The 21145-nt window shown below is 45.4% G+C and overlaps 1 protein-coding gene across 1 annotated transcript in view; it reads left to right on the forward strand.

The window, feature by feature from the left end:
- Positions 1–615: 615 nt before the first annotated feature.
- DOCK2 (dedicator of cytokinesis 2) overlaps positions 616–21145 on the forward strand; it is a 400138-nt gene continuing 379608 nt past the window's right edge. Inside the window, exons 1-2 of the mRNA XM_004611557.2 lie at positions 616–695; positions 19755–19838. Of these exons, the coding sequence (XP_004611614.2) occupies positions 653–695; positions 19755–19838 (127 nt within the window). The 5' untranslated portion in view covers positions 616–652. The remainder of the gene's footprint in view (positions 696–19754; positions 19839–21145) is intronic.

Here is a 21145-nt window from a genome sequence, read left to right on the forward strand (position 1 = left end):
GTTTTCAGAGGACAGTTTCATCGTAGTTTCATGTGGATCTGTCTACAAAAAGCTTACCAGCTACATATGGCCTCCTCTCCCTGTGGGTATTGAGCTGAGATGTGTCACACTATCTATATTATCTCCTTTAGTCCTCCTAGAAAGTGTCACCTAACTGCATACATTATCTGTTCTAATCCAGGTCCTAATAAGCATACCAAGTAGTGTCCCATTTTACAGATGAGAAAACGGAAACATAAAAGTCAGGCAAATTGTCTTAATTTCTTAGCAGGTAAGTCTGGGTTTGAATGTACATTGGACTTCACAGCGCAGATTAAGAGGTGGGGGTGTGGCGGGTTCTGTCTACTCACTGGCTATGAGTCAGGAGGCGTCCTGCACTTGGGGTAGAGGCTCTCAGCCGTCCCAGGCGCTTGGGGAGGAGAAAAGTCGGGATGGTCCTGCCTTGCTAGGGGCCTTCTGGCCTTCTGTGCCCCTGCCCAGCCTGAGAGAGGAGGAGGGAGCCCTGGGTAGGGGAGGAGGGAAGAGAGCGGAGTGAGGGCGGGCCCCCGAGAAGGAGTTTGAAAAGAGGAAGGAAGTGGGGCCCTGCGAGTGTAGAGCCACCCCTGACTGCTTCCCCACCGGCAGACTCAGCGGCCCAGGCCCCGGCTCAGCCATGACTCCCTGGCGCAAAACTGACAAGGACCGGCATGGAGTGGGTAGGTGTGGGCAGGGGTCCTGGCAGGGAGCAGGGGGCCGGAGGAAGATGCTCTGGAAGGAAGCCAGCAGCAGCGGCATGGGCAGGACTCTGCGACCCCACTTTCAAGGGCGTAGTAGCCCCCTCCGCCTGCGGCAGGGCCAGCCACACAGGAGAGAGCAGGCCGGGGAGAGGAAGGCGGGCACCCATCCCTGCAGGTGTGTTGACCGGGCCCAGTCCCTGCCTTTCTACCCGCCCCTGTTGCGCTGCTCAGACTCATAGGTTTCTTCCAGACGGGGGTCTAGCAGACCGCTTGGCCAGCACAGGCCCAAGGGACTCCATCACCTTATCTGGAGACTCGGTCTCGGGGAAGGAGCCACCCTCTAGCCCCCGACTCAGCCTGGCCTGGCCTAGCATGCCACTCTCCACTCCTGCCCAAGTGACAGCCGCCTGCCTGCTTCCCCTGTCTGTTCCTCCTGGGTCAGATGACCTCTGGTTCAGCAGGGTGTCTAGAGGGCCATGAGGCCTGAGGCACGAAGCTGAAAGGTGGGCTCTTTCAGGCAGCCCAGGAGAGTTTCTGCGGAGATTCAGAAAGTCAGCCTCATCGGTTGCAGCCATCTAAGCTCTCGGTAGCTCAAGGGCGGAAGTGGTGGCTGGGGGAAGGGAGCGTCCAGGTACTGGGACTCTCTCTGAGTGGCATCTGTGGTGCAATTCCCATAGACCCACTGCGGTTTCTAAACTTCAGTGTGAATTTTTAAAAACGCCCTGGAGCCTGCTGCACAGGAGATGCTGGACCCCACCTTCAGAGATGTGGACTCAGCTCATCCGGCTCGGGAACCCGTGAAGCATGAGTGATTAATGTGACGATCCCAAGGCCACTATTTGATAAACACTCCATGAGCCCTCAGAAGTTATGGGGCTTGGGGCTGGAGTGATAGCACAGCGGGTAGGGAGTTTGCACGCGGCCGACCCAGGTTCGATTCCCAGCATTTCATATGGTTCCCTGAGCACCCCCAGGGGTAATTCCTGAGTGCAAAGCCAGGAGTGAGCCCTGTGCATCGCCAAGTGTGACCCATAAAGAAAAAAGAAAGTTACAGGGCTCTAGGTACTGTGGCATGCTCGGAGATGAATGATGATCATCCAGGGACTACTACTAATTCCTCTCTTTCTAAAACAAAACATTTGAACTAGACTCTGTAAGGATTTTTTTATTTTACTTCCAAGTTTCTCAAACCCTGGCCTTTCCCCTAGGATTGTCAGGGGGAAGAAGGGGAACTGTTCAGTGGGTAGAGACCACTGTAGGTAGAGGGGCTGCTGTGATCTGGGAGAGGAACACGGCACAGAAACGCACGTTCAGGAGAGGGTAGCGTGCCTTTCACTGTGAGGCGAGGTGCACTGGAGGGATGAGTGTTTGCAAAGTCAGCTGGAGCCAGTTGGGGAGACTATTCAAGGATAAGACATGGAGATTTGTTTTTTTCTTTCTTTTTTTTTCTTTTTGGGTCACACCCGATGATACACAGGGGTTATTCCTGGCTCTGCACTCAGGAATTACCCCTGGCGATGCTCAGGGGACTATATGGGATGCTGGGAATCGAACCCGGGTCGGCTGTGTGCAAGGCAAATGCCCTACCCGCTGTGCTATCGCTCCAGCCCCTGTTTTTTTCTTTCTTAAGCAGTTTTCTTTTCTTAAGCAGGGAGGGCTTCTGAAGAGGGGAGGGGCCATTTGGAAGTAGACTGGATAGATAGAAGAGCAAAGCTTCCTGACTGACAAAGGAGAGATTGGGTGCCTAGGTGTGCCTGGGGCAGATAGCAAGGGAGACTGAGTACGGTGGGGAGTCCCAACCAGTTGGGTGGCTGCTAGGCAGGCCCCTGTGCTCTGACAGGAAGGTCATGGGTGCTGGGCTGGGCCGCGTGTTCTTTATTCTAACTTTAACATCTCTCAGCCCTGTGCCTGAGATAATTAACACTTCTAGGGCCTCAGTCTCTGTGTGTAAGGACTTGACAGTCTCAGAACAGTTCCTGCTTCCTAGGGCGGTGGGAAGATGAAAGTGCCTAGAATGAGATTGTAAGAAGTCCTTTAGGGGCTGGAGTGATAGCACAGCGGGTAGGGCATTTGCTTGCAAAAAAAAAAAAAAAAGAAGTCCTTTAAATGTTATTAATTGCTATTTTCAGATGTTGTTGTTATCAATTGCTATGTTAATAAAATAGCAATATCAATTGCTATTTTCAGCAATAGCACAGCGGGTAGGGCGATTGCCTTGCACGCGGACGACCTGGGTTTGATTCCTCCATCCCTCTCGGAGAGCCCGGCAAGCTACCTAGAGTATCCCACCCGCACGGCAGAGCCTGGCAAGCTATCCGTGGCGTATTCAATATGCCAAAAATAGTAACAACAAGTCTCACAATGGAGATGTTACTGGCGCCCGCTCGAGCAAATTGATGAACAATGGCCGACAGTGCTACAGTGCTACCCTTTGCTCGCAGGACCAGTTGAGAACATAACAACAAGTGATAGGATGGGACTATACCAGTGGGGTGGGGTTCTCTCCTCCCCACAGAGGGAATCCCAGCTCTGTTAGGCCCCAGGTCTGGTGGCTTTTTGATCTGAAGGAAGAGCTGGAATTTTCCATGTTTGCTAATGAAAATTTTGTTTTATGGGAGAGAGGGGGACAACAGATCTGTGACTCTCTCAGTAGACAGAAAGCTCTCGGCCATTGCTTAGTCCTCACAGTGATCTCTCCTGGAGAGGAATGTCAGAACGGAGGGAGGTGATCTTTCTTTGGCTCTCATCTGCAGCTGTGGGTGGATGGAAGGGAAAAGCAAGGCCTAGACGATGGTGAAGAGTCGCTGGGGGTGAGGAACAGTGCCTTACATGTTGAGGAAGGACAGTGATCTAGCCTTGAGGACCCAGGTTTGAGTTCTGTCCCTACTTAGGGACACTTCTGTGCTCTGGGTTCATTGTGAATCCAGGTATTAAGTCTTTTTTTCAAAGCATGCTTGTGTGGCAAATATCTGAGATAATGGCAGTGGGGCCTTGGGAGGAGACAAAGATCTAGAGTTGGAAAGGAGAGTTTGGGGTTTGCAACCTCTCCAGAGTTCCAGGCAGTCTACCAGAAGGAGAAGTGTAGGCTTGCTTGGTTTCCTCATCAAATGCCAGCGTGGGTGGCATTTGGCCTTTCCCTGGCCCTCTGACGAGAGCACTGGTCTTCCGGCTAGGCCTGGATTTATAGGCGGCCCCTTCATCTCCAGAACCACTTCTTGCTTGTCTTGCCTTCTGATGGATATGAGTGTGACACGCAGATACATCTCTAGCCAGGTTCTTTTTCTGTTGTGGGTGGGGGCCTTCTCATAAGCTCTGTTGGCATTCCAGAGAGGACCCTTGGGGAAAAGTGGAATAAGAGTTTCCATTGACAAGTCGGTATGGCAAGAAAGAGAAGACACAGCAGGTGTCTATGTAAGGTTGTGTCTGTGTGGTTGCCTGTGTTAGGTTAAAAGCCTACCCTGTACCAGAACTGAGTTCAAATCTGAGCCTGTTTCCCCTTCTGTGAAAGAAGGCAGCACTGAAAATGGATATCATGAGACTGATTTGGGGATTGATGAGGATAGAATCAGAGAATTTAGTGCCACGCCTTGGTCAATGAAAGGGAGCAACTAAGTCCAAGGGAATTACTAGAAGATGGGGGAGGAGGGGCAAAAAAGACAGAGAGTAATACATCCAAACACAAGGATCAGGTCTTGTACCACGAGAAGATAGTGTGCGGTAGTTTATGAGATCTATTCTCATATGGATCTGGAAATATCTTTGCAAATAAGATCTTGCTCTACATGTCCCCAGAACACCACTAGTTGTGTTGCTGTCTAACACCATCTCCCCACCCCTGCAAAAATAAAAATAAAACAAGAACAAAGAAAAATTATCTGGAAGGTGTGGGCATTCTTTTAGGACCAAGGGTACATTTTAGTGGTAAGACTGATGCCTGGAGACCTGGGTTTGATCCTTTGCACCATAAAAGAAAAGAAAAAATATTTTCTGGCTTCAGAACAGTTATGTAAGGCAGTATCGCCATTGTCATCGTCGTCTTCTTATTCTTCTTGCACTTGTTCTTGTTCTTGATTTTCTTCTTCTTGTTCTTCTTGTTCTTGTTCTCCTTCTTCTTGTTCTTCTTTTTCTTCTCCTTCTTCTTGTTCTTGTTCTTCTTGTTCTTGTTCTTCTTGTTCTTGTTCTTCTTCTTCTTCTTCCTCCTCCTCTACTCCCTCCTCTTCCTCCTCCTCCTTCTCTTCCTCTCCTCCTCTTCTTCCTCCTCCTCTTCCTCCTCCTCCTCCCTCCCTTTCTCCTTTTATCCTCCTCCTCCCTCTTGTCCCCCTCTTCCCCCTCCTCATCCTCCTTGCTCTCTTCTCCCTTCTTCTCACTTCTTCTCCCTTCTTCTTCCTATTCCAGTTTTATAGGTGAAGATACCAAGGCCTATATATCACGTGATGCTGAAGTACTTGGGATGGACCTTAAATTCAGTTTACTTCAGATCCTACCCCCCCTTAGACCAAATTAGGAGGGCATCTTTTGGAGGAGGAACTTTATAGATAGAAGCAGGGGGTTGAAATATGTGTGGAATTTGGGCTTAAGAATAAAGTCTTCAGTTTGGTTTTAATAGATGTTTGTAGTGAAAGAGAGTATTAGAGAGGCAGATTGCAGCCAGACCGAAGGGCTTGAAGTGCCAAGCATTTTAGTGTAACTTCATTATGTATACAATGGGTTTTTGAGCAGTATGTCACCTATATTCATTGAAAGGGGGACAGAGATTGGATGGAATAAAGGAAAGGAAGGGTGACACTTGACCCCTGCCTGGTAGGAGAACTTTTAGCAGGAGTCTGCCTATGATTAATGTTCCTTTTGTATTTTACTATCTGAATCTCTCTCAGTGAATAGAGAAGAGAATGGAAGACAAAGGAGAATGTAGAAAGGGTAAGTGACTACTCAGTTGGGAGTCAGTTTGACTTAGAATGACATAAGCTCCAAAATAGTGACTTGGCCAAGCTAACTGACTTTTCTATGATATTTCAAAGCCCACAAATAGTCTGCAAAGAGAGAGTAGGGCGGTTCATTCTATCTTCCACACTGCCTCCTTGGCACAAGGCTTCTGCCTCTTGCACTTTGGCCTTCAGGCTTACCTTCTTATTTGCCAAAGGGATGAAGGGCATGCCCCCTCTCTTTTAAGGGGGCAGCCTTCTCTTTGGGCAAACTTCTGGATACTTCCTCTAATATCCTATTGGCTAAAACTTAGTCATGTGACTTATTAAAAGGGTTAATAAGTTGGAAAGTAGTTTGTAATGCAGATAGCCATGCACCTGGCTAAAAATTAAGAGTGCCATTCCTAAGGAAGGAGAGGAAGAAGGATATTGGAGAGGATGTATTTGTTTTCTCAGGCTACTGTAAGAAAATGCCACACACTTGATACAAGTACAAGAACAGATTTATTTTCTTATAGTTCTAGAGGCTCTAAAATGATAAGATTAAGATGTCAGCGTGTTGTTTTCTCCTGAAACTTCTTTCTCTCCTTTGCTTCTCACATCTTTGTCTTCACACGGCCATCCCTCTATGAGTGCTTGTCCCTACAGTTTCTTCCTCTTACAGGATACCCATCAGGTCTTATTCTAGCTTCACTCTTATTTACTCAGATCCTTAGAGATCTGATTACCAAAAATGGTTACATTTTGACACTGAAATAGGGGGCTTATATATGGTTCCTTATAACCTAGTTTAACACCCCCTCAAAAAAACAACTTCATAGACAAATGAATAAACATAAAATGAAAATTTGTGATTTGTGCTGTTGTAATAAGAGTTTATTCTGTAAAGAAAAGGTGGAGAAAGTAGTCTTAAATTACATGACATGAGAATGCCTTTGAGAACCAATCACTCTATCACTGTAGTCCATTTGCTCATCTATTTGCTCAAGCGGGTGCCAGTAACATCTTCATTTGTCCCTGTCGCGTTGAGGGTCAGGGGAATTAGGTCCATTATTGTTACTGTTTTGGGCATATTGAATATGCCACGGGGTGCTTGCCAGGCTCTGCCATGCGAGATTCTGCATCTCTCTTTTCTGGGAGTTTTGTTTTATAGTCTCTGGATCTTGGCTGTTGATGAGATTACATGGCACTGGGGCGAGGAGAAGGGGAGCTTTTGGGTGTAACTGCCAAGCTACTGGAAAACTGGGGATCTGGGTGAGGAGGCCCAGTCCTGATCAGAGCAGGCTTGGAGATCTCAGCCACAAGTCCCACATACCTGGGTTCCTCTGTCAATTCCTTCATGGGTGAGGCTCATCCGAGCATATAGAGAGTGGCCTTGAGCATGGCTGTGGCTGGGTTCTGGAGGTTTTCATCTGAACCAATGCAAAGAATTTTCCAAAGGAAATGCTTAGCAGGATCTTAGTACTGTATGTTTGCTATAGACACCAATTCTCTCTTTGAAATGGTTTCCGGAAAAGTCTCTGAACTGGCCCCTGGAAATTAGTCTAGTACAGCAAAAATACCAGTCTGATGTGATAAATTAGATTAAATTTATTAAATTTATTAAATTAGATTGATTCTTTTCTATTAAAAATTCTTAGATAACATGAAATCATTTAGGAGATTACTTGCTGGGTACACACGAGGAGTTTGTCCCAAGCCCCAGATTTATGGGTGCCTTATTAGTCAGTGTCCACCTACCTCTAAGTTATAATGTCTGTTTGGATGAGCCGTAACACTGTATTCACCAAACTTGATTTCCTCCTGGATCAGCATCCTTATATTGCTACTGTGCTTTAAAATAGGCAATGCAGTCACCATAATGTTCTGCTAATTTCTGGACCTTTAACTTCTTTTTTTTGTTTTCTTATTTAATTTTTAATCACTTACTGGCCTTTAATTTAATAGTCAGTTACACATGAGTGCCACAGTCTGCCTTCTATAGCATATGCTCTGAAAATGGGAAATGATAATGCTTATTGCCACCCGACTCCAGGGGAATCTGGGGAGAGATGCTACAAATGTTCCATTTAATAGGCCCTTTCCTTTTTCTTCTCACTTCATTGAGTTGAAGTGGGTTGGAAAGCTGTCACACTAGGTTTATGAGCTTCTTAAGTCATACTCAGTTTGTAGTTCTTCTTGGAAAAAGTTATACCTTGCTCCTAGGACCCCACTACAAAAACAAAGACACTGTCAGTTTTTCCTTTGGTTTAACATGTTGATGCTGGTGCTGCAATTTGTGTTAATTAAACCACAATAAAGTGTGAGCCACTAGTAGTTCTTGCGAACATAAACGTGCTAGAAGCTTAGTCACAGATGCTGGGCCTGGAGAGAGATTTGACTGACAGTGTGGCATTTCTCCCTGCTTCTCTTCAGACATTGATCCAAGGCACTCAGAGTTATTGGATTAATGCTTCAATTAGGATGGTTGAAGGAGATATAGGTTGTCAATGTGACTTGTCTACCTCAGGATGCTGCTCAGGTCTGCACACAGCAGATGCTAAACACGAATTTGTTGGGTTGGATTAAGTGGTGTCAGTACTACCAGGCCTGGAGACTCCATGGCTGGCATGTTGGGCTGTGGTAGAAGGAGCATACCCAATGTCATCCAAACCTTGAATGTTTACCTGGAAAGTTGGATTTGCTGCTTACTTCACTAGTTGGAGGTAAGTGATGTCTCTGGGGGGAAAAGTATCCCAGGTACAATAAATAGCTAATGCAAAGGTCCTAAAAAGGAAGTCTTTGATGAGTGGGTTGCCATTGTGGCTAAAGGATAGTAACCAAGAGACAGAATAATCGGAAATGAATCTCTGAGAGTAGGTCATCATCATCATCATCATCATCATCATCATCATCATCATCCCGTTGATCGTCGAATTTCTCGAGCGGTCTCAGTAACGTCTCCATTTGTCCTAGCGCTGAGATTTTAGAAGCCGCTCTTTACTCGTCTTTCCCAATGAGGGAGGCTCTTTCAGGGTCAGGGAAATGAGACCCAGCATTGTTACTGGTTTTGGCATATGAGTACACCATGGGGAGTTTTCGAGGCTCTCCCATGTGGGCAGGAAACTCTTGGTAGCTTGTCAGGTTCTCCCAGAGGGAGAGGTAGGCTCTAAGATGTCTAACCAAGCTCCCGGAGAGTGGGTCATATTGAATAATATCTGGTAGATATCTTAAAGTCATTGGTTTTGATGTGGAATGGAAGGAGATGGAGCACTGTAAGGTTTTGAACAGAACTGTAGGACAATTTGTTTTGTTAAGAAAGGATTATTACATCACTTTTTGATTTTGGTTTTTGGTGGTCACCCTCAATGTGCTCAGTCAGCCCCCGGCACATGTACAGTTTTGTGTTACAGTTTCACCAAGATGTGGAAGCCATGACTTAAGGACACTGGTAAAATATACTTAGCAACTGCTTAATAAACTAATTTAATGGAATTTAGCTAGGGTATTCTGCCCAAAGTGTGAATTCTTAGAGGTGAGAATGTTCAGAAATAAGACAACAATTTTCAGCGTCTATTCAGATCAACTAATTTCAAAACACCTGTGCTAAATGATGATTGTGAACTCAGTATTGGAACTCAGCATTTAAAGAAATCATGGCTCCTACTTTTACGAAGTGGTTTTTTAAATCTAGAAGTAGTCTCTCTTTTTCTTTTTACTTGAGAAAAAATTACCAGTATTATTAGTGGCCTCCCCCACCCCAATCATAGGCAGGGATAGATGTACTTCAGCCATCACCCTTATATTTCATTGCATCTTGTATCCAGTTATGTATTTTCTCCATAAAGTGTAAACTGCAGGTTGGCAAGACTACATCTCTTGCTCTTTTCCAGAACAGATTGCTTTGCATAGGGTGGGTATTCAGTTAGCTATTGATAGGACAGATATGGATGGGGAGGTGGATGAACAAGTAGGTAAATGGATGGATTGATGAATTGTCGATAGATGAATAAATAAATGGTTGGTAGGAGAATAAATGTGTATGCATATAGATGAGTGCGTGAGTGGGTGGGTGGGTGAATGGGTGAGTAGGTTTGTCTATGAGTGGGTAGATGAATGTGTAGGTGAAGAGGTGATTGCATTTATGAATAAGTGGTAGACAGAAGGATGAATGAATGGTTTGATGGAGAGATGAGATGAGTGAATGTATAGATAAGTAGGTGATGGAAGACTGACAGATGGATAAATGTGTGGATAGATGGAAAAGAGAACATGGGGATGAGTGAATGGAGGTAGAGGTTTTTAATTTCTGGGAGCTCCATAAGGTTCAACTGAGTGGAGTTGCATCATTTTTACCTTCATCTCTCCACACTCTCTTCCCTGTCAGAATGCAGGGACTCATTGAGAGAAGAATAGCATGAAACAGTTTGAACTCTTCTCTGTCTAGACCTCAGTCATTTTCCATAGCATCAAGCTTCCCAATTTTCTCTCTTGAAACCCCATTCACATATTCCTGATGTCCCTTCCCGGGATGGTGGACATGTCAGGCTAGTTTCTCTCTCTCTCCTTTCTGCTTGTACTGCCTTCTCTCCCTGACCACCTGCCCAGAGACTCTCATTCCAGTCCTTCTGTTCCCCCTCCCTTTCTTTGATAGAGTCAAAGTGGGAATGGATTCCCACTTTCTGCAGAGGATCTCTCTCTATCTATCAAAGAGCACACAGCTGTCATGGCCTAAAGTTTAGCCTTCCATTTTGAAAATAACGTCTAGTTTCTTGTGTGTTCATTTTGTCTCTTCAACTAGACTTTACAAAGCTCAAGAAGAATAGAAACTATCTCCTTTCACCCTAATTTTCTGATGCAGGATCAAGCAGAGAGAGACACTGCATTGGGATAGAGGGCTGAGAAACCAATCCCTGTTTTTATCGTAAATCCCTCTCTTACAACTCATGTGTGTATCTCTCTGGAGGAGTATTGAGAAGGAGGGGATCGATCCCAGCATGATGTATTCAAATAAGACTTTCAACCTCAATACTATTGATAATGGGACTGGATATTTTTTGGTTTTGGGGCTTTCTTGGACATTACTTCATGGCATCACTGACCTCTACTAGCCAGATCCTAGGAGCTCCATTCTTCTCCACCCAGCTTGTGACAACCAAAAATATCTTCAGATAGTCATAGGAGCAAAACTGTCCCCAATTGAGATTCATTAATTTATTTAAAAAATTTTTTTTGCGGGTAACAAAGCATCTTTATTATTTTATGTACTTTATTGTTTTTTTTCTTTTTTAAAAAATTTATTCTTTAATTAGTGAGTCACCATGAGGGTACAAATACAGATTTACACATTTTCGAGCTTTTATTTAAAATTTTTAACCACACCAGGTGGTACTTGGAGGTTACTCCTAACTCTGCCTTGGTGGGGAGGTCACTCTAGGCAGTGCTCAAGGAACCACGAGGTCCCCAAAATAAAAGAGAATCATTGTTTCAGAGAACTTGTGGAAACTCCAACTTTTCTCTCATTGAATGCAACCCACCATGTTATTTTAAGATCCAGCAGGAGTCCTAATGTGCTGGATGTAGAGTAGGTGCTAAATACAAATCCACCAGTGAGAGGCAGTGTAATGCATCAGCCACAAACACCTGACTTGACTCCTTATCTATGTCACCCAAGGCTATTCCCTTGGCCTAATATAATGACCTCAGTTTACTCACCTGTAATATAGATAGGTCGACAATAATTGCACCCAGCGTGAGAACTGTGCTCAGGATTAAGTAAGGGCAGAATCTGCTCTGTAGAAAGCACTCGGGAGACATTGTAATTTCTTTGTTCTCTACCCATCAGTGAAAGAACGTCTCCTCCTCTTTCTTGGTTCCTCTTGCCATGATTCCCCTGCCTCAGTCACTGCTGATTTGCACTGAGTTGGAGCTCTGGCCTTGTTTCCAGAAACTTCAGCTGCAACAGGGCAGTCACTACCTTCCCTGATGCAGTCTGTCAGGATGTTGCCTTCGTGTTGGCTCTTTCAACTTCTTACCCGGAGACTTGAAACAAACTGCTTGCACGTTTCAATCAGCACGTTTCAGCGGAATCCAAAATGGTCCTGCCAGTTAATTCTGTTTCTCCCTGGAGTGGAGATCCTCCAAAACCCAGCTCAGGGACCTAAGAAGTGAGCTTCAGGCAATAACATTCTTTACTCGTGTTGTTTTGTTCCTCTTATAAGGCTACTTGTCCAAACTCTATTAACACTTGGTATTTGCTGAAGCTTTTCTTTTCAAACACGCTGGCTATGGCAGGACCCAGATGAGGCACAAATCCATCCTGAAGGGTCACAGAACACTTGATAGCTACAATCAGAATTGGTAGGCAAGCTGGGTCAGCATCTCTTGAAGTAATCTCAAGAATGGAAGCAAAGTGCTTAGCCAGCAGAGGGACATACTTGACCTTCATGTTCTTGTCCCTTCTGTTCAACAAGTATTTATTAAAGCTCAGCGCGTGTTGATCGAACTCCTACTGCGAGCCAGGCGCTGTTCTCAGCAGTGGGGATTCCATAGTCAATAAGCACACACAGACATGCACACACACATTCATACTCTGAATTGTAATAGTCGGGTCGGGACAGCAAGGGCTTTAGATTCCAATCCACATTCCAATCCAACACACACTCCAATCCATTTTCTAGGTTTGTAGCCTTCCTTTGAGTTTCCTGCGTCCTATGTGGATACATCTTGGGTGTTACTGTGATGATTAAGTGCGCTGTATAACTGAAACAGTAGGATTTTTCTCTGACTTATTAGTTTTACTTGTCTGTTACTTATCAGAACAACCCCAGTATCCATAATAGTGCCTAGCACAGAGTAGGCATTCATATAACTGTTTTTTGAAATACTATTTATACTTCTGATAGCCTAGTTCTCCTTCTTGGAGAACCTAGCAAGCTACCGAGAGTTTACTGCCCACACAGGAGAGCCTGGCAAGCTCCCTGTGGCATATTCATATGCCAAATACAGTAACAGTGATGGGTCTCATTCCCCTGACCCTGAACAGCCTCTTATGTGGCACCATTAGGAAGGATGAGTAAAGACAGGCTGCTAAAATCTCAGGGATAGGAGGAATGGAGATGTTGCTAATCCCACTCGAGCAAATCGTTGATCTATGGGATGACAGTGATACTAAATGTACTTGTTACATAGTATGTGTTCAATAAATGTTTTCTATTGGGGAGGGCAAAGTCATGTGTGTAGTGGTTAGAATTTCAACTTCTAGATCTATCTTTCTTTTTGGCTGGGGCAGGAACAGATCTGTGTGTTGGGTTGGGTGGGTTGGGGCCACACCCAACGGTGCTCAGGACTACTCCTGACTCTGCACTCAGGAAGTACTCCTAGTGGTGCTCAGGGGACCATTTGGGATGCCAGGGATCGAATCAGGTTGGCCATGCATAGGGCAAGCATTCTGCTCGCTATACTATCTTTTTGTGTTATCTATTTGTCTAAATAGGTGGATAAAATTTCTAGCCTTCCCATGCCTCAGTTTCCTTATTTATAAGTCCAAAGACAGCTACTGTTACATATTATTATACCAAATTATCTAATATTATACCAAACATAGAAACCCCACCCTAATTTCTCTCAGCAGTTTGCTCTCACCATAGTATTTACTTTTGCCTTCTTACTTTTCTCTATGTGGGCTCCTGATTTCCAGGACACATTGATATGTCTAGGTGAAGTTGGTAATTAGTGAATGGATTTAATTTCCAGGGTTGTTGGAAGTGCCACCTGTCTGCTGTATCTGCCCTTACTGTCTCCCTTCCCTGGTCTTCCAGTTTGAGTCCTCATTGGATTCTGTGACCCTAGGTGGCACTGGTGCTTGAAATACCTTTTGGGTCCTCAACCTGAGCGTTTTGGTGAGCTTTCCAGTAATCAATTGCTGCAACGGTTCCTGGGCGTTTTGATGCAGGGAGAGGTCTAGTCTCCCTTGGGTGGCGTCAGCAGTCTCCATGTCATAAGGGCTTCAGAGGGAAGGGTTGGCTGGGCTGGGCCTCTGTGCAGTCCTCCTACTTGTCCATCTACTGTAGGCGGCACGAGCATGGTGGGACAGGGAGTGGACTCCAGCATTTTCCACTTAATTGTTATCTTCTATCCTTCTCGTGTTTTTCTGCATTTTCTCTCTCACTCAAAAACTGGTTTTCAGTGGTGAGGCCTGCAGAGAGTGGAGAAGAACATGTCCTGTTCTTGTGCAGAAGCAAATGTTGGTGAGGATGTGAAACAAATGAGGTTCAGAGATAAGCAGTCTCACTTGAGCCCTGAGTGGCATTCCGCTTCAAAGTTTCCTGTTAGTCATTTAGAAAACTTAACAGAATCGGGTATTGGTATGCAAAGCCACTTCCTTTGCCAGTAATGTCTGCTTTTCCCCAGATGGAGCCTTGAGAACTGAGGCTTTTTTTTTTTTGTGCAAAGACAGAAAGACATTTATAAATTAAATGGTTATTTTCATTTTATAAGATATGAGTCCTTGGGATGAATGTGGGCTTTCACATTGAATGCCAATTCTGTCCCCGACATCCAAAGCTAGTCTGTGCGAGCTTCTTTCCTGATTAAACTGGGCAGAGAGTGAGGAAGAGTAAGAAGAGTCAGGAAGGAGAGAGCCAAGGAGCAAAACACAGTCTTGCTTGCCAGTGGCCCAGAGCAAACATATCATGAAAGGTATTTTTCCGTTCGAAACCTTTCTGCTTCTGCAGCTACGGCAGGCAGGTCCTCAGATCTGTGGGGCAGAAAGGAGTAAGGAGTGGAGAGTTTGAGTGAAGCCACCAGCAAGCTCAAGTATGCCCAGTTTATGTCCTTCCCGCCTGTGTGGGATAGGGTTTGAAATGAGGCCAAGACTGGGAGGAAGGAAGAAATAGGTCATTCTTATATAGGAGAAAGGGTGCATACAAATACATTCATTGTCACTGATTTTAAGGAAAATGTAAATCAAAATTTTGCATTGAGTTATCTTACCACCATGCCTGCTGGAATAACAGGAAAAGGTCGATGAGGATATGAAACAAACTGAGCCTTTTTATACTGTTATGGGGGAGCTGGGTGTCAGTTGGTTCAGTCTCTATGGAAAGTAGTATGGAGATTTCTCAAAAAATTAAGATTGGGACTACCGTAGGATCCAGCTACTCTGCTACTGAGTATGTATCCAAGAACTACAACAACACAAAGCCTGAAAAATATATGGGTTCCTGTGTTATAGGAGCATTCTTGGGTCACACCTGGCAATGCACAGGGGTTACCTCCTGGCTTTGCACTCAGGAGTTACCCCTGGCGGCGCTCAGGGGACCATATGGGATGCTGGGAATCGAACCCGGGTCGGCCGCGTGCAAGGCAAACGCCCTACCTGCTGTGCTATTCCTCCAGCCCCCTAGGAGCATTTTTATGAACATCCTACATATAGCAGCTTTAATGTCCACTGGCACATGAATGGGTAAAAAAAAAGTTACCATATAGGAAGTAAAATACTACTGGGTGATAAGAAGGATGAAAAGTAATTTACGGACATAAATTATATACTTCCCAAGCCCCTGCCGCTCCATCTCTTTTTGTGTCATTCTTCCCACCACTTCTTACTCAGTACACAGCAGTTTTTTTCATGCTTTTTGAGCATGCCAAGTTTATTTTTCCCCCTCAGGACTTTTGTATATGCTGTTCCATCCTAAAATGCCCCTTTGCTGTCTCCATAGCTTACTTATTTAATTTCTTCATGTATCTTCATATATCTGCTCTGGGAGGACTTTCTTAACTTGCTTGAGAAAGAACAATACAGGAAATGGATGTCCTGTGTTATTCTCTGCCAGGCCCTGCTTGCTGCTTCCATCATACATATTGTAACTTGCCACTCTTTTATTGGCTTGTGTGTTCACCAGAAGAGTATGTGCTTGGCACATCATGGGCAATTACTTACTAATATTTGCTGAGTGATAGATGATGAGGACATGCAGACCCATACCATCCATCCTCCCAGTGTTCCTTCCCAAATCATACTCATTGCATCCTGTATTGTTCTTGAAGGCATTGTAGCACTGTTGTAGCACTGTCGTCCCATTGTTCATTGATTTGCTCGAGCGGGCACCAGTAACGTCTCCATTGTGAGACTTGTTGTTACTGTTTTTGGCATATCGGACATGCCACGGGTAGCTTGCCAGGCTCTGCCGTGTGGGCGGGATACTCTCAGTAGCTTGCCGGGCAGAGGAATCGAAACTGTGTCGGCTGCGTGCAAGGCAAACACCCTACCTGCTGTGCTATTGCCCCATCCCATTCTTGAAGGCATCTGAAGACAATTTTTTAAAATGTTTCAATGTTTGTTGTTGTTGTTGTTGTTTTGAGCCATACCTGGTGGTGCTCAGGGCTTACTCCTGGCTCTGTGGTCAGGGCTTACTTCCTGTGGGGCTTGGGGGATAATATATGGTGCTTGAGATTAAACCATGCTCAGCCACCTGCTAGGCAAGTTTCCCACCTGCTGTACTATGGCTCCCTGAACACGATGATTTTATCTTAGGCATTTTTTTTTCTTTTTGGGTCACACCTGGCGATGCACAGGGGTTACTCCTGGCTTTGCACTCAGGAGTTACTCCTGGTGGTGCTCAGGGGACCATATGGGATACTGGGAATCGAACCTGGGTTGGCCGCATACAAGGCAAATGCCCTACCCGCTGTGCTATTGCTCCAGCCCCTTATCTTAGGCTTTGGAGATTGGTTGCATCCTAACTCTCGGTTAACAATGTGACTTGGTCCTCTCTTAGCAAATGATGCGCATCAGAGCCTAAGCACAGCAGTGGCCTGGCATGGTTTTATGTTCAAGAGATTGAACCTTAGTGGAGTCTCTTGATAGCACAGAGGAGACTCTGGGCCTTTTCCTAGCAAATTCCTGTTCCCAGGAACTGACAATTCGAAGACAGAATCTTTGAATATTGGCTATTCAAATGAATCCAACCAACGAGTTAGTGTTACGTAAAGACATCAGGGAGGGAATTTCATGTCTATATTTTTCCTGGTGGCTGTGTAGTATTTCATTGTGTAGATGTACCATAGTTGTTTTTTTTTTTAATCCTGTCATCTGTTCTCAGGCACTCAGGTTGTTTCCAGATTCTGACTTTTTGAGTAGTGCTGCATGAACATAAAAATGTAGATCTTTATTTCTGCCATGTGTTTTTGGGCCCTAAGGGCATATTCACAAAAATAGTATTGCTGGTTCATATGGGAGTTCAATTTCTAGGTTTTTGTGGAATGCCCACGTTTTGGAATTGCTTTCCAAAAAAGGCTGGACCATTGGCATCCCACCAACAATGAATGTGAGTCCCTTTCTCCCCTCATCCGCATCAGCACTGGTTGTTCTTGTTCTTTTTTGATGTGTGCCAATCTCTGTGGTATGAGATGATATCTCATTGTTGCATGATGATCAGAAATGTAGAGTATTTTTTCATGTGCCTTTTGGCAATTTGTATTTCTTCTTTGAGGAAGTTTCTGTTCATTTCTTCTCCCCATTTTTTGGTGGAATTTTTTTTTGTAATGTTGTACCAGTGCCTTATGTCTCTTTGATATTAACCTCTTATCAGATAAGTAATCGGTAAATATTTTTTCCGATTCTGTGGGCTGTCTTTATATCTTGGTAAATGTTTCTTTTGAGGTGCAGACACTTCTTGGTTTAATGTAGTCCCATTTGTTTTATCTTTGCTTCAAGTGGCTTGATCTATAGTGTTATATCTTTGAAAACATGCTAAGTGAAATGAGTCAGAGGAGAGGGACAGACGAAGAATGATTGCACTCATTTGTGTGATATAAAAAAACTCAGTATGAGACTAAAACCCAAGGACAGTAGAAACAAGGGCCAGGAGGACCGGTCTGCAGTTGGAAGCTTGCCCCAAGTGATGGGGTGTAGGGTAACCATTGGTTTGCCCTTCCTCCCCAGCCGCTAGGAGCTTGTGTTTGTTGATTTCCCTTCAGCCTGTCAATTACTTTTGTCTCCTGATCAGACTCTGACTTGTAAATATTGTCTTTCTCTTCTCCTTAACGTCCTTTTCAGGGTTAGTTATTTCAGAGCAGTTGCTTTTTGTACGGATACAGGAAGGCCGTTAGAAAGACAAGCCTGTGGCTTAGGAGTTGATTGACTCCAAATAATATATCTCCTGGACATCTGTTCTCTGGACATAAGCCTCAGTTTCCCTTACTTCCTAGATCCCCAAAAGTCCCCCAATGAGGGACTTGATGGACCCAGGACAAGCAGTGAGCTATGAGCTACCCTGGCATCGAAATGGGCCTGGCCAAAGTGCCCTAATGCTTAACTATAAGAGCTTGGTTGTGGACAATTTCTGTCATGATTCAAAAGTACTAACTAGATTTGGACCCTGCTGGGGTTAGGAATGATTGATCTGGCCTGAGCACTGTAGTCTAAGTCTTTGGTAAGATGTCCCCAGGAGAGTCACCCTAAAAGTCACCCTAAAAGTGTCTATTACTGTGTCCATACAGAATGGTAAGTATTAGAATTAAAGACACTAATTAAGTTGCAGATTTAAGGAGAGGACAAACACACTTAAGGGCTGTTTTGCCCTCATGGGCTGCAGGTGGTTGGGAAGTCTGGAAAAACATTTTTGATCTCGCTTCCCGTGGGGAGGCGTGGTTGGGGAGGCGTGGTGAGAGGATAACAAAGGGCGGCTGCGGGGAGAAAGGGGGGAGTTGATGATTGGAGAAATGGATTGACTGTTGGATTGAGAATTGGTTGTTGGGAGAAATGGATTGATTGATGGTTTGAAGGAGAGATGATTATGGAGATAGCAGAGACAGCAGAGAGAGAGAGAAAGGGAGAGAGAGAGAGAGGAGATGGATACAGCAGGAAGAAAGAATTGCTGTTAGAGATACACACACAGAGGGTTGGAGAGAGCTGGGAGAGATGAGAGGTTGAATAAACGAGAACTAGTCAACAACCAGCTTGGCCCTCATTCTTTCTTTGTCCGTCCAAGGCGTCCTCCAGCCTTCCCGGGTGGAGAAGCAGCTTGGCTTGGGAGCATTGAACGCCCACAGGAGAAAGAGCTGCCTGGAGAGCCCGTGAACACCCTTTCACATGTCATCCCCGTGCGTGTGAGGGACTTACACAGCCCTTCAGCGTGGGGGATTTCACAGCTCCTCTTGAGCACGGGATTTGTTTTACAGTGGGGGAGTGGGGGAGAGGGTAGTTTAGAATAGAGAAGAGACCGCTCTGACAGAGGCGGTTGGAAATGACCGCTCTGGATAGGAACTTACCCTGAAAGTAAGTAAAGAAACAAACCTGATTACCTTTCAGTACCAGTATTATAAAGCATAATACAGAGAGAGAGAGAAGAGAGAAGGAAGGAAGAGAGAGATATAGAGATAGGGAGAGAGAGAGAGAGAAGAGACAGCCGAGGGGAAACGGGGAATATTGGTGGTAGGAAATCTACACTGGTGGAGAGATGGGTGTTGGAACATTGTATGACTGAAAGCCAATCATGAGCAGATTTGCACTGTATCTCATGGTGATTAAATTAAAAAAAAAAAAAGAAAACGGAGGAATTTATGAAGGAAGAGCAACTCTGGCCAGAGGACTGGTTTTGGTACAGGCTGAAGAATGGCATCTTTATCTAGAGGAACAAAGGTGGATTAGACCTGGTTAGAAGACAGATACGGCTTCCTGAGACAGTGAAGGTTGTGAGTGCCGGAGTGCTGGAGATGGAGAGGGTGACGTGTTAGACTGTTGGTTGCCAGGATGGAGTCATGGGGAACAGCTAGTGGCCATCGTCCTTATTGAGACTATCAAAATCAATTTTTCCCCCTTCCTAGCCTGATGACTTTGGCCATTGCTTAACCCCTCAGAGCTGCTGTCTTTTCCTCTACAGCATAGCATCGCAGTTCACACCTCGTAGGGGTGCCATGAGAGTAGAACCTCTGGCATTCAGTCATCTCTCCTTTCCCTCAGGCTTGTTCTAGAGAGGCTCCGGCCTTGGTGGTGAGTGGAGGCCTCTAGGTGCAAGCTGGGTTTCTGGCTCAGTTCCGTCCACGGGAGCCACACCGGTGCGCTAGACTTGAGGCTGGGAGGGCAGAAAAGAGTGGCGCAAGGCTCACCCGCTGCCTCTCTTCCCTTCCACAGCCATCTACAACTTCCAGGGCAGCAGTGCCTGCCAGCTCTCCCTGCAGATCGGCGACGTGGTGCGGATCCAGGAAACCTGTGGAGGTGAGTCCAGGGTCCGGGGGCCCTTGAATGCTGAAGACCCTTGGCCAAATGCCAATTTGGGGGATGCCAAACACCCCGTGTTGTGACAACTGTCATGCATGCCAGCGCCTCCTGCCCTCTTTTTTTTTTTTTTCAGAATTGGTAACTGTGTGTGGATTGTTGAAATATATTTTGCCAATACTGGTAATCAAAATTTACCAAAAAATAGTGTTTTATTAGTTTAGAATTTATACCTTGTAGGAAAGACCTACCGGGGTGGTTTGATGTTCGTTGTGTTCTCTCCTGGCCATTGACAAGGGCTGGCTGGGCTGTGACACTTTTCTAAATATACTTCTTCAACAGGACCAGTGACCTTATAAAGGAAGGCAAACACACCCAGGCTTTTGAAACTGCTCTTACTCTCTGCCTGGTCCTCGCAGTAGTTCTCACTGCCCTCAGCGAGCTAGAGGCCCTTCTGGGCCTTTTAACAAACTCTGTGACAGGGAGAGACCCGGGAGGGGTGTGACGCCAAATACCCTGTGTTATTCACCCCACCTTCTACCCCTGGTTCCAGCCCTGTCTGTCTGTCTGTCTGTCTGTCTGTCTGTCTGGTGCAAACCTGCTTCTGCCCCGTGTGTTGTGGTCTGCCAAGGGCAAAGAAAGAACCAAGACCCAGCACAGCAAGACACTTCTCTTCCGTGTCTCTTTGATGCTGCTGACTGAGTTCTGAGAAACAGGCCTTTCCCAGTGCAGAGGGGGGGGGGCTAAGATCCCCCCAAGGTCACAGTCGGCTGGGGGCCGTTCTCTCCACCCCTTCGGCATAGGCCTCTATTCTTTTCTCTCCCCGTTGCTGTCAGGACAGATGGGAAAACGTCAGTAAATATTTCTAGTGTCCTGCATCTTAAAATTCAAGTAAGTATCCTCTTCTCTTCATGCAGTTTCCCTGGAGGGAGCTTGAGGGCAGTAAGCGGACACACAGGCTGCTTGTGGGCAGATGCTTCCAGAGGTCTTGCCTTGCCTGCCGCCCAGTCTCCAGAGCGACGCTGCTGGCTGACTCATCCCCACTTTATTAACTTGGGACAAGCAGTTCTGCTACTAACCTCTTGGTTCCTGGTTTTCAGATTTCAAATCTTTTATTGGTCTTATTTTTAATGTATACTTGAAATCAATGGACACCATACCTTTCTGGAAAGAACTGGATGGATTAATTTGATAACTGATTACCAAATTATGAATACTTTGAAAATACAATGTTCAAAAGTCTGTTAGAATTATTCTAGTAGCTAATGCTTCAGTGTGCAGATTTTTATGGTTTATAATGCATATAC

This window comes from Sorex araneus, chromosome 2 (assembly GCF_027595985.1).
Source record: "Sorex araneus isolate mSorAra2 chromosome 2, mSorAra2.pri, whole genome shotgun sequence".
In the NCBI taxonomy this organism is placed as follows: Eukaryota; Metazoa; Chordata; class Mammalia; order Eulipotyphla; family Soricidae; genus Sorex; species Sorex araneus.